The 12,976-nt window shown below is 40.5% G+C and overlaps 3 protein-coding genes across 3 annotated transcripts in view; 1 reads left to right on the top strand and 2 right to left on the bottom strand.

Annotated features, from left to right (window-relative positions):
• Positions 1-5,703, bottom strand: part of mtrr (5-methyltetrahydrofolate-homocysteine methyltransferase reductase) — a 30,440-nt gene extending 24,737 nt beyond the window's left edge. The window contains 8 exon segments of the mRNA XM_051940421.1: positions 2,315-2,403; positions 2,579-2,735; positions 2,822-2,935; positions 3,015-3,519; positions 3,637-3,754; positions 3,927-4,080; positions 4,258-4,402; positions 5,587-5,703. Coding sequence (XP_051796381.1) covers positions 2,315-2,403; positions 2,579-2,735; positions 2,822-2,935; positions 3,015-3,519; positions 3,637-3,754; positions 3,927-4,080; positions 4,258-4,402; positions 5,587-5,678 — 1,374 coding nt within the window. The 5' untranslated portion in view covers positions 5,679-5,703.
• Positions 5,704-6,265: 562 nt separating this feature from the next.
• Positions 6,266-10,713, top strand: cct5 (chaperonin containing TCP1, subunit 5 (epsilon)). Its single transcript, XM_022187134.2, has 11 exons — positions 6,266-6,504; positions 6,916-6,976; positions 7,186-7,350; positions 7,921-8,119; positions 8,301-8,493; positions 8,879-9,028; positions 9,173-9,292; positions 9,483-9,668; positions 9,759-9,896; positions 10,016-10,196; positions 10,391-10,713. Exons 1-11 carry the CDS (start codon positions 6,400-6,402, stop codon positions 10,516-10,518), a joined length of 1,626 nt encoding a protein of 541 aa, XP_022042826.1. The 5' UTR covers positions 6,266-6,399; the 3' UTR covers positions 10,519-10,713.
• An 18-nt stretch (positions 10,714-10,731) lies between these two features.
• On the bottom strand, positions 10,732-12,731 carry cmbl (carboxymethylenebutenolidase homolog (Pseudomonas)). The gene is made up of 6 exons (XM_022220848.2): positions 12,602-12,731; positions 12,178-12,392; positions 11,922-12,029; positions 11,715-11,857; positions 11,543-11,634; positions 10,732-11,379 (listed from the first exon to the last, which is right to left on the bottom strand). Exons 2-6 carry the CDS (start codon positions 12,390-12,392, stop codon positions 11,200-11,202), a joined length of 738 nt encoding a protein of 245 aa, XP_022076540.1. The 5' UTR covers positions 12,602-12,731; the 3' UTR covers positions 10,732-11,199.
• Positions 12,732-12,976: the final 245 nt, after the last annotated feature.

Below are 12,976 nucleotides of genomic sequence, written 5' to 3'. Positions count from 1 at the left end.
AATCGAATGTGTTGTCACTTGCAGCTGTTCTGCACCTCCATCAGCAACAATGATCATGACTTTTGCAGGATTTCAGACTTCCATTAGCAGCTGGCCTTATGAGAAAATGAGCGGGTATAAAAGGGCCAGCTTCATTTTCTGACACAGTAGGACAAATCTCAATGCCAAATTGCACACGGGTCATATAAAAAGCAACGCTTTGTAAGCTTTCTCCAGTAAATGAAAACTCTGGAGGTAGACCTTGATGCCAGGTCAGGTATGTAATACTACTTTCTGCCATCATAACAGTGCCATTTGGTTTTGAAATACTTTTAAAGCTATTGAGAAATTAGCCGAGGCAAACAGGCAATCTTTTAATCCTCAGAGTAATTCATCAAAAGCAATTATTACAATCTGTTAATATGTTACATTAGCAGAAGCCGTGCTGCGCTTTAATTGGCATTTCATTAATGACTGCTTGTCATTCTTTTTTGTAGGAAGTGATTTCAATGAGAAGATTAAAAGGGATAGCGAAGAAACATTAAAGAAGCTCCTGCTTAACTTTTGGAGTGGTTTGACTTTATCTTGCAACCGCGAATCAATCCGGTATGGTAATCAGAACTTCTAAATATTTGTCATGCCCAAGTGTTGTGTATAATCCCACTGATTCATTAAAGTTTGTGTGTGTATGTGTGCAGAGATTAGTTATACATTCACGTAGCTTGCACAGGAAGAAGTATTACCACCATCCAGGCCATCCTGTGCAGGAAGCACTTCTAGTATTTGAATATTGTCAAAAAAAAGACAGTGTCTATGTCTGTCACAGTCTCTGGATACACTGAATAATATATTTTAACATTGGTCTCAGTAGAAATGGTGAGTCGGGATATGCAAGTGCATCTACCTGTATTTGATGCTGTTGCGCATCCTATTGGGATTTGTACTTGCTAAGATGTAGAGGTGATTATGTTTCACTATCCTGAGAACAGTGCAGTTTAAAAATGATGGGCATTGTAATTGCTTTAGTGAAACCGTTTAACCGCTTGGATTACACAGATAGGTGTTGTAAAATACAACTCTTATCGCCTTGGAAGTTTGCAGACAACAGTTTGGCCTGGAACAATCCATTTCTGTGCAGGAATTTAATAAAGAAATCCGCGCACAAGCCGTTTCCAGGGACCTTCCAGGGAACTGAACTGATGGGGGCTGTTAAAATTTAGATGGTCTATATCTTTCTGACACATTATCAATTTGATCTTGTCTCTTTGAAAAGCTTATCTGATATAATAAGGGCAAAAATCCTGCATAACTGTTCATCTAGTGTTTCTGGATAAATCACACTGACTGAGCAATAGCTTAATGATTATCATTTCAGAGTTAGACTTTGTTTCAATACAATATTTGCAAATCTTACTGTCCAGTATGCTAGTATCATAAAAAGATATCATGTTGTAAATGTAATTTAATTTGGGGTTGTAAACAATACTGTGTTGTATGTTGAACAACACTTAAAATGCTCTTTATATTAGAGATGTTGGGTTGTTGCCATTTATGATCTTCTTTCGGTCATTCAATGTGTAGTTTACAACTAACAGTAAACTAATGATACAGCTCATGCCAGACGGATATCAATGGTTTGCGACTTTTTCTGTATATATATTTTTAGAATTAAATAATGAATGAACCCTTCAGAACAAAAAACAAGATGCTGGTAAAAAGATATCTTCAGATACAGAAGCAGGACAAGGAGTATTATAAGACATCCATTGCTAATATAGTAATAGTATTTAAAGGAATGTAATATTATTTAGAGAATTGAGTGCAGGCAATATGCTCAGCCAAACCTTAGGCACTGCCAAAGCTCAGGACTGCTGCAGTTTGACATTTTCAGGCACCAACTGCAATCCAACACTGCCACAGAGGACCAAGCGATTTTAATCACGACTTCTGCTTTGGACCCAGACTTAGTACATCCAGTCTTTCATCAGTTTATTAAACCAAACTCTGAAACCCTGCAAATCTTGCGGGTCCAGACTCAGTGCTGACATCAACCATTTGAGCACCAGTAAGCTTGTTCAGCAAAAAAAAAAAAAAAAAAAAAAAAAAACCATTAATATAATTGTAGTTGTACATGAAAAAAACAACACACTTTTCTCTGAGCTGTGACACAACAAATAAAAGCAGAGTGCACTAGCTGGAGGAAAAAAACAAAATGACACATCCCTTTTATTACGCTGACACAAAAACAACAAGCAGCGTGTCGCATTAAAAAGGAGCCTGTCTCATGAAGTTTACAAAGTAAGCAGCTGCGGAGCAATATTTGGACGTACTGTACCTTCTTGGGGACACTTCTGATCTCTAGACACCATGTGAGCAGGAACAGCACAGAAATGTTCTGCGAGACATAAGAAGGCACCTGAGCACCTTTAACAGAGAAGGAAACCATATTACAGGATGATCACAACAAGGCAGAGATGAATTTCATGAACACAAGGACCTTTGCGAAAAAAGGAAAACATGTATGTGCAATGTGTCAGGATTGTTAAGATATTGTGTGTCTTTTTTATTATTAGAGATTATTTGACATCGACAGTGCTACCTTTTTTCTTAGTGTCCTTTCTGAGAGAAATGTTGACAAGATGGTTTCTTTGGTCTTGGAGGCCCAGTCTGCTGAGCATGTTGTCCACCTCTGCAGCTCTGTTTGGGCAGAACACATCAAAAGAATCCCCTGGCTGATAGGTCATCATCGGATAAGCCTGAGAATGAAAATGAATCACACTGAGTTTAAACTGTCAACTAAATCTACACTGTTTTTAAAAGAACATTATTTTATCATGCTTACAAATATGTCCAGTTCCAGGAGAACGGCTGTCTTGACAGAATCTCCTCTGGTCAGCTGGACTGCCTTGGATATGGGCACCTCACGAAGAGTCTCCTTGTTCAATGGTCCAACAATCTGAAAGAAAACAAATAAATATTAGTGGGTCAAACATGACAAAAACACTGGCTTTATCAGCAGCAGCAGCATTCCTCACCTGTTCTACAGTGTCCACCTCCTGAAGAGAGACATCCAAGTAGGGGGGAGGCAGAGCAGGAACATTAAGCGAGGACTCAGAAAGCGGTGGCAAGGAGCACGTCAGTGAAGCTGCCAGTACAACATGGGGAACTCCAGCATCCCCGGCCTGTGTTGCTGGTGCTGTTGTAGGAATGCTGGCAGTGCCATGACACTGGGATGCCAACCCAGTGCTCCCTGCAGGAGAAGCTGGCCTGAGATCAGAAACAACAGAAGCTACAGATGAAGCAGCACATGCAAATTTGGAGTTCGTCTCCACAGCTGCTCCGAATGACTCGCAGTTCTGGTGGTCAGTGATGCTTAAGAGGTTGATCTGGACATCTGGTGTGGATGAATCAGGAGTTTCTTTCGCTGAATCCTCTGTATTCGCTTTTAAGTGAGCAGTCCTATCAGAAGCCATTTTGGATAAGGCTCCTTTGATGGCGTTCCACAGTCCTTCAAGCCAAGGGTCCACAACCACCTCCAAGCTGGAGAAAACAAAGTCCACAAGATGATTAGTCAGCAATGTAAATAAGATAATGCAGGTCAAATGCCAAATTCGGAAAGTTAGATGCCTATGTGCTTCTTTTCTCTGCAGAACTTACCCTACACCATCATCTGCATATCCAGTCGCATAGAATTGTTTGGCTCCAAGATCCTGTAGACGACGCTCAATTGTCTTCCCACAGTTGCAGAAATTTGCATAATTTGTGTCTCCTAAAGCTGGAGCAGACAACGGAAAACAGATGACAATTCTCCAGCAACTGTTCAGAAAGAAAACAATGTGCACGGCTCTGCATTGTAATGATTTGAACAAATGTTTTGCAAATTAAGCTCCCATACTGACAGATGAACTACAGAAAGAGCTATCACAGACCCTCATAAAATAAATTACCTAACAGTGCATAGCAAAGGTGTTTATAGTGGTCAGTGGAGAGGGTCTTCCTCTTGATGCGCTTTACAAATTGTAGAGCATTGTCTGGCGGCTCCCCATCTCCAGTGGTAGACACAATAAACACCACTGGGTCATTCTCCTGCTCCAGATTGTACTGGAACCAGTTACATGATTAATTAGTGACGAATGTTTCCACAGTCCATGTCAAAACATGTAGCATTAACATCCACACACACAGGCAACATCATATTTATTAAAATGTTACTGCTGTAAGCAATGCATTTAAAGAGGAACTCAAAGGTTTGTTCAAACTGAAGTTATCAAAATGTACCTTTGTAGTTTCATTCAAGCAGCTGAGATCTGCAACAAGTCCGTGCTGCTCAGCCTCCTCAGCTATTCCTTCTGCTATGGATTGGGCTTGGCCCTTCTGAGACCCATAAAGGACTACAAAACGAGGCTTCACTTCAACAGGCATGCTAGGAAATACAGAAAAAAAAGGTGATGCTGATATTCCTAACAAAAAAGATTTTAGTCACAGCAGATTTTAGGACTTTAACATTAACATTGGCTTGTGGGAAACATATAATTAAGTGTACAACCACTTTGGCCATTTGAACCATGTGTTCACATAATGTTTAATATGCAAGTACAAATAAATAATCATATAGGCTACATAGAACAGTGGCAAATAATCAAAAGGTTGAAAGTCACAATTTGTGAGTGAGGTTCATGTGTCAACAGTCCAAGACAATCTTGATAGCATTACTTCATAAGCCGCCTGAGTGTAATTATGATTGTGAGAAGATAACCTGCAGGCCACAATGTTCAAGTCAGAAGATATGCCTTAAACACAGACTGCATAGGATTTGAACATTAAAAAAACTGCTGAGCTGATCACACATGATGTGGTGATAGTTATACCTAGTTAGAAACAGTAACTCTGTTTGTTATACTCTGTCAAGTGTCCAATCCAACAACTATAACTACAAGTGGACTCCGCTCATTTTTCTATTTCTCGAGTGTGTAAAGTCATTCAGAATCATTTCATAAATGCATCACCACTGTCTCTACGGCTCTGTAAGTCATGCACACAACCACTACTCTGACAACTAAGCACCTAAACAAAATTAGCTATCATTCATTATATTATTTACACCTTTGCTTTTCCTGTCGTGACATGTCAGACTATCTTCACTGAAAAATAGCTATTCATGCAGAAAGGCACACAGGTGCAGTAGTCAGGTGGTGGTGTAAGCCCATGTGTACCTTTTTGGAAAAAAAATACACAAAATATACTTTTCATAAACGCATCATTACTCATACACTCCTTTAAAGAGTCAAGTCACCTCGTTAACATGTGCTAACTCCTGTTGCTACAGTTTACACTGGATAATTAAGGAAGTATTTGCTGTCATCGACAGTTCATATAATAATTTATGTCTATCACACACATTTCACATATAAACCTGTAAGTTTCATTCCCAACTCACAAGACACGTTAAGGAACATTGCAATATATCTGACAGGTTCTAAGAGACATCTGCAAGACTCTCCACCACCAACAAAGTCAACATATCTGCTGCTACGAAGGTGTCAGACATTACAGATTATTCAGCTAGTCAGTCGTCGAGCTGTGTTTTCAGAAAATATCCCAGCTTACCCACAAGCTTCAAACTTTGATAAATAACAGACAGATTCCCTCAGAAAAACCTTCGCAGCATTGTGAAGCACAGCAGCCCTGAACGCCACCATGGACCCGGACGTTGCGTCAGATCTCACGTTAGCAGCAATTACCATAACAGTGGACATGAGCAAGTTTTTGTCTCTTTACAAGTCTAAGTTACATCAGTCATTTCGCTGAGATAGCGAAGTTTTAGCTAAAAGGTAGTAATAATAGTAATAGTCGGCACCTAACTGAACTGACACGACGCAGCCAAGCCCTGTTGCGAACTTCCCATCTCCGTTTACACATGTTTTATAACTACGAAAGTAGAATTTGAAATAAATAAAAGCACACATGCATGGTTTGCGAAATTTTGGAGGATTTACCTTTACGAAACTACTGTGAAATTTCACTCAGCTCAGCTCTTCCCAAGGAATTTTATAATGACTGGAAATAACGCGAGAGCAGGACAGTGACTGAGATTGAACGGGATCGGACGGAACCACGTTAACAAAAACATTTTTAATCCTATCCTTAAAAATATATATTTAAAGCATGAATTACTATTTAGGACTCATTTCAAAACACTCCACTCAGTTAACTGTTGTTATTATGCATACAAGAGTGTATAACAGCGTATTAGAAAGCACACTACATTACTTGGTTCCGCCCTCCCCGCCCGTGGAGCCTTCCAGAAGTCGCCAGCAGACCCGTGCGGCGAGAAGCTCAGCAACACTCCAGATTTACATCATTTAAACTCATTATTTTAGGTGTTGAACGCTTACTGCGTGTCTTAAACCCTCGGTCAACATGTCCACTTTGGGGACACTAGCTTTTGATGAGTATGGGAGGCCTTTCATCATCATTAAAGACCAGGACAAGAAGACACGGTTAACGGGCATTGACGCATTGAAGGTACAATGGGCGAGCTAGCAAAACTCAACGGAGGCACGTTGATTAGCAGTTTGCTCATTTGATGTTAGTTGCATGAGCTGGGAACGTTTGGCTGATATGATGGCTATTAATAGACAGAGCTATGGTTTTCCAGCTCTTTGTCAACAGGCAACCTTAACTGTTTGTGCAGTAGCGTCAGGATACATCAGCTAAAGGATTAGCTAGTCATGCTAACACTGAGGCCCATGTGCTTTCAGTAATGCGCTCAGCCGGTGGGTGTTGCTACACAGGGCTGTGCCCAAAATGGTCATTGGTGATGCGCATCAGTTGCATATTCAAGTTAAAGATGTTTCTCGCCATCACCTTCTATCAAGTAGGAAGAAAGATCAAGAGTCACATCTCACTTGACATAGGGATGTTTGTGTTTTGCAGTCTCATATCATGGCAGCCAAGGCAGTCGCGTCAACGCTTAAAACATCTTTGGGACCAAATGGTGAGCATTAACCAATAAAACACTGTCATATCTGAATTCCTGTTATTAAATATTTAGATATTTGTTTAAATTTGATATGGAACTTTTCTGGAGTAATTTATATTAGACCACTTTATTTACATTTGGAATTCACCATATAAATATATACTGTGGGAACAGCTTACTCGAACATTTGTATCCTGAACCATTGTTTCTGTTTTTGCATTCAGGTCTGGACAAGATGATGGTGGACAGGGATGGCGAGGTTACTGTCACCAACGATGGAGCCACTATTCTCAGCATGATGGATGTGGATCACCAGATTGCCAAGCTGATGGTGGAGCTATCCAAGTCCCAGGATGATGAGATTGGTGATGGAACCACTGGAGTTGTTGGTATGGAATGAAATTTAATGGGTTGTTGATAAATGCTGTAAATGTGAATTTCTGCTGTTTTTCAGATGTGTTCTGATCGCCCCAGTGTTATCTCAATCATATAAATGGATATATTTTTCAGAATCAGGTTTTTCCTGCTGATTGTCAGAACATTGTTTAGCCTTATATGGGTGTTACACTTGTGTCAAAACTTGATCTGAAAATTGTTTATATTACAATATATATATCAAAATAAACAAGGTTACTGAATAAATTGTAATGCTTAATAGTTAGAATTAGTTTTATCCATCTATTTGTTTCAGTTACAACCAAATGAATAAAAGTTAGTCTCTTTGTGCATTTCTGTCATTGCCATCTCATTATCTTGTACAGTGAAGATGTTGGCATCCTGGTAGATAGACTAATACATACTCCAGCTATATCAAACAAAACTTAAAGAATACTCTACATTAAATCTAAATGTCTTACAAAGCATCACTGAAATTGTTGCTGCTTTAATCCAAACCGCGTCTCATTTTGAAACATATTCCAGTTATGATTGATCAGTGTTTTGTTTTTCTTCTGCTTCAGTGCTGGCTGGGGCTCTGCTTGAGCAGGCTGAGCAGCTGCTGGATCGTGGAATCCACCCCATCAGGATCTCCGATGGTTATGACCAAGCCGCACGCATTGCCATCGAGCAGCTGGACAAAATTGCGGAAACCTTCCCCTGCGATCCCAACAACACAGAACCCCTCATTCAGACAGCCATGACAACACTGGGCTCCAAAGTGTAAGTCTTCTGGACCTAATGCTGTTTGGGTGTTTTTACTATGTAACTGTGATACAATTAACAGGAATTACTGTAAATTAGATTGATTTCAACGATCTGACTGCGCTTCCATGTGCTTTTTTGATTTGGCTTGTGCTTTAGAAAAGCTTTTAAGTAAATTCAAACCTTAATTTCCTTTCAGTATCAACCGGTGCCACAGACAGATGGCAGAGATTGCAGTGAATGCCATCCTCACTGTGGCCGACATGGAGAGGAAGGATGTGGACTTTGAGCTCATCAAGATGGAGGGCAAGGTGGGAGGAAAGCTGGAGGACACACAGCTCATCAAGGGAGTCATAGTTGACAAGGAGTTCAGCCACCCTCAGATGCCCAAGGTATGATCAAAGGGAAATTCTCACAGGATGTCACTGGCTGTCTTAGACCTACTATACTTGTTTGATCACATGGATCCTGATAGTTGACAGTTCATAAGGAGGGAAAAAAATGTGTGTCTGACCACTGATCCAGCAGCAGTAGTCTTTGTATGAGAGAATGTAATTATTAAGTTTGTTTCAAAGGTAATTATTTATTGTGAATCTGATTATTACTGCTTAGTGCAAGTTAGGGAAATTAAAGTTAGACAAGTTGTTGCTTTAGTTGTAGCTCGTATGCTGCGAAGGACACTTTTACATGCTGTTTCATGCTACAGTAGGATACTTCAAGTTTAGAGGGATAACAGTGCAATAACTGAGATAACAAATTGTCTTTGTTTCCACTCAGGTTCTGAAAGATGCTAAGATTGCTATCCTCACCTGCCCGTTTGAGCCACCTAAGCCCAAAACCAAACATAAGTTGGATGTGACCTCGGTGGAGGACTACAAAGCTCTCCAGAAATATGAAAAAGAGAAGTTTGAGGAGATGATCCAACAGGTGAGCACCCCCAGAATCTGTTAGAGAATAAGACTGAATATTATTTAACTCTTGTCTGATAATCCTAAATACAATTGCTACAAAAACAAATGAACCCTTCTTTGCATATTGGTTAAAAAAAAGCAACATATATTTTTATTTTAGGTCAAAAGCAATGGTGCTAACTTGGCAATCTGCCAGTGGGGCTTTGATGATGAAGCCAACCACCTTCTGTTGCAAAATGAGCTGCCTGCTGTACGCTGGGTTGGAGGGCCAGAGATTGAGGTGAGAAATGGGTTTCATGTGATTTTAATGTGAAGTTACTCTAGAGCAAAATATTTTCAGATCCCTAATTGCTTTAATTATCTGTGTAATCATGTATTCAGTTTATTGCCTCATGGTGCTCATGAGCAGACAGTGTAAAGTAGAACTGCTTTGTGTTTAATTATCCAACCCAATTGGTGTTTCTCTGCAGTTGATAGCAATTGCCACAGGGGGTCGCATTGTGCCTCGGTTCTGTGAGCTGACGCCAGAGAAACTTGGCACAGCTGGTGTGGTGAAAGAGATCTCCTTCGGCACTACCAAGGATCACATGTTGGTTATCCAGGAGTGCAAAAACACCAGGGCTGTGACCATCTTCATCCGTGGAGGCAACAAAATGGTGAGTACAAAAGTAACTTAAACCATCTTTGTCTCCACATTTGTCTTGACCTATGCCTATTTGACTCATTCTTTATATTGTCCTTTATAGATCATTGAGGAGGCCAAGCGTGCTCTCCATGATGCTCTGTGTGTAATTCGCAATTTGGTCAGAGACAACCGTGTTGTGTATGGAGGTGGAGCTTCAGAGATTTCCTGTGCCCTGGCTGTCAACCAGGCTGCAGATAAGGTAAGTGATGTTAACAACACGTAATTGGGTCAACAGAGACTTTGGACTCCTATCATTAGAATAATCACAATAATATTCCTGTTAACTGCTTAAATCTTGTGAACTTTCTTCCTGTTTAGTGCCCATCATTGGAACAGTATGCCATGAGGTCCTTTGCTGATGCTCTAGAGGTGATCCCCATGGCACTGGCTGAGAACAGTGGGCTGAACCCTATCCAGACCATGACAGAGGTCAGAGCCAGACAAGTCAGAGAGACCAACCCCTTCCTTGGCATTGACTGTTTGCACAACAACACCAATGGTAAGGAACTCATTGCACTTGTATGATTCAGTGGTCTGAGATGAACCCAACATGCCTTACACAACAGCACACTGATGTTATTTATTTAGTCTGGTGCAGTGCCACAATCTCAGATAACAGCCACACTGCACTTCAGTATGAAAGTAAGATGACATACTGAAGGATTTTGTTTTTCTTTGTTTGCTCCCGTACAGACATGAAGCAGCAACACGTGATCGAGACCCTGATTGGCAAGAAGCAGCAGATCTCGCTGGCTACTCAGGTAGTCAAGATGATCCTGAAGATAGACGACATCCGAAGCCCAGGAGAGACAGAGGACTGAAGCCCTTCTGAACGCAAGAAAGCTCGGGTGTGCTCTTAAACGCTTACAAATATCTAAGCCGTTTTAGAGTTTTGCAGCACTTCTCTGAGCAACATGTCCAAACCGCACTGCATATTGCTATTTATGATTTGGTACAAAAGTTCAACCTGTTGTGGTATCAAAGTCACCATTAAAGCGTTGGTCCGTCAAAATTTCCACAGTCTAGACTTCTGATTTCTTGTGTGCAAAATTGTTTATTAGATATTACATGCATCTTAAATGATTTCGTATAGTTGTTAGTATTAAAAACTGTTTGCAAGCACAATGAAAAAGTGGACTTTTACTACATTCTGTTGCCATTTAATGTTTAGGACCTTAAGATTCACAAGACACGATACGGCATTTATATGTTCTCCACAAGGCAAAAGTGCTAAACATTTTTGGCTTTGTTTAAATTCACTATCTTAGCACTAAGATCAGTTTCTCAATATCAAAGGTACAATCAACATCCAGACTTGGAGAATAAAATGTGGAATGTTATCAACCCAGCAAAAAAAGAAAAGAAATCTGAGCAACAACCACCAACTTTACTAAATAGCACCTATGTTTTTCATTTCACTTTTGATTCATGATTAAAGGCACTGTTTGCTTTCCTGATGATTCATGTGAGCGACTTAAATGTGTCACTTTTGAACTTTTCAATTACATATACTTATTGAGCCAGTTGAGCATGTCCATCCTGGCCTCCTGGATGCTGGGTTTGTCTGCGGGGTTGATGTCCTCTCTCTTGCGATGGACAAACCCGTGAGTCTGGTCAGGAAATGTCTTCACCTGGTAGTCAATCTTGCATTTCTCCTTCAGGTTTGTTTCGAGGACGCTGACCTGAAAAACAAAGTACGTCAACATAAGTAACCATGGCAAAAAATATGGCATATTTACAGTTGCATTACTTCTAAATTGATAGTCATAAAGGTTGTGGGGAATGTGAAAGAAATATAATGCTAATAAAATACCTACAAAAGCTGCTAAACACATTCCCACTAACCTGTTCTGCAGGAATAAAGTCGTCGTTCCCCCCGAAGATGAACAGTGTAGGGCTCTTCAGGTCATACTTGTCCTCCGTGTTGCGAATTATTCCTGCACAATATCACATAAAACCCGTCTCACAACCAATCTACAGAAACCACACTGCATGTTTTGCTGCAGAAAAGCCATACCATAAAAAGACACTCCGGCTTTGACTTGTGGATACTGTAAAGCCAGGTAATGTGTGGCGACCCCTCCCCAGCAAAAACCCACTGCTCCGATGTGTTTGGCCCCACACTGCTCCTTCAGGTACCTCAGCACTGCGTCCACCTCTCTAGGAAGGAGATGTTTGTCAGTATCAATCCGGAAATCAGAAATCCAAACAGCAACTGACTCACTTGTTGATTTCTGTTGGCTTTTTGTCTTGGAGCCACTCCATAAAATTGGCCCAATCATGGGATGGACTCCACGGCTCCTTTCCGACATAGAAGTCTGCACAAACGGCACTGCCCGGAGCAAAAATAATGACAGGAGAAAATCACAGTTGCAATTGGAGGTTAGAAAGTCTTCACAAATGCTACACTTTTGTTTTCTAGGCAGATATAATGACCTCAACACGTTTCTATCAATGAGTCGGTGTAGGATTCAACGTACATGTATCCATTGGCAGCCAGCATATCAGCCATATATCTAGTGTTGGGAAGCTGCCATCCAAAGATGTCATGAATGACAATAATAGCCTTGTCAGATGGAGTGGATGGTTTCACTACATAAGCTTTAATATGCCCTATCTGGACCTCCTGGCCAAGTCCTCCATACTCCATCCGGTCACCAATGTCACAGGGGCACGGCTTGGCTTCATTGGCCATCTGATGACAGACAGGAACAGATGGACAGATAGAAAGTCAGATGGGTGAATTTCATCCATGCTTCTAATCTGTGCATAGTTCTGGGAGTCACTTAGCATTTACGCAACACAATGACAAAGCACAAACAGCACTAATCTCCCTCGACTGAAGAATTTCAACAAAACATTAAACGTGCATTTAAAATCAGCTTGCACAGACCAAAGACATACCTTGTTGTTTTCGGACCTTCCGCGAAACAAGCTGGTGTTGAAGTGCACAGAAAGTTGCAGGCCTTCACTCCAGAGTGAAAGTCGATGATTGTAAAGCTGAATTTCAGGGAGCAAAGTAAACAATGAAATTCCTGCCTGGACCTTTAAAATAAAAGCAACGTTCTATATTTAAATCGAGTGAATGAAATTACGGTTTCGGCCTTTAAAGCATGCGATTAAAAATAATCTCAAAAAAATGTGCCTTGTTTGATTGTTTGACTGGCTGATATTGACAACAATACAATCAAGCAAAGGGCAATAAAACCTTTTACTCTACTTGAATGTGAATGATCTAACTTCTAATTTAAAAACATACTTAATACAACAAGAATTTTA

This window comes from Acanthochromis polyacanthus, chromosome 20 (assembly GCF_021347895.1).
Source record: "Acanthochromis polyacanthus isolate Apoly-LR-REF ecotype Palm Island chromosome 20, KAUST_Apoly_ChrSc, whole genome shotgun sequence".
NCBI classification, from domain to species: domain Eukaryota; kingdom Metazoa; phylum Chordata; class Actinopteri; family Pomacentridae; genus Acanthochromis; species Acanthochromis polyacanthus.
This window is presented reverse-complemented; position numbering and strand designations above follow the sequence as displayed.

What these genes read in the sequence shown, in the direction of transcription:
- cmbl (XM_022220848.2), bottom strand. Translation starts at nt 12,392, where the DNA reads ATGGCCAATGAAGCCAAGCCGTGCCCCTGTGACATTGGTGACCGGATG. An exon ending in CTGGCTGCCAATGGATACAT is followed by an intron (nt 12,030 to 12,177) that starts GTACGTTGAATC and finishes TGCTCCGGGCAG; the next exon opens with TGCCGTTTGTGCAGACTTCT. An exon ending in AGCCGGAGTGTCTTTTTATG is followed by an intron (nt 11,635 to 11,714) that starts GTATGGCTTTTC and finishes GATATTGTGCAG; the next exon opens with GAATAATTCGCAACACGGAG.
- cct5 (XM_022187134.2), top strand. Translation starts at nt 6,400, where the DNA reads ATGTCCACTTTGGGGACACTAGCTTTTGATGAGTATGGGAGGCCTTTC. An exon ending in GCCACCCTCAGATGCCCAAG is followed by an intron (nt 8,494 to 8,878) that starts GTATGATCAAAG and finishes GTTTCCACTCAG; the next exon opens with GTTCTGAAAGATGCTAAGAT. An exon ending in TTTGCACAACAACACCAATG is followed by an intron (nt 10,197 to 10,390) that starts GTAAGGAACTCA and finishes GCTCCCGTACAG; the next exon opens with ACATGAAGCAGCAACACGTG.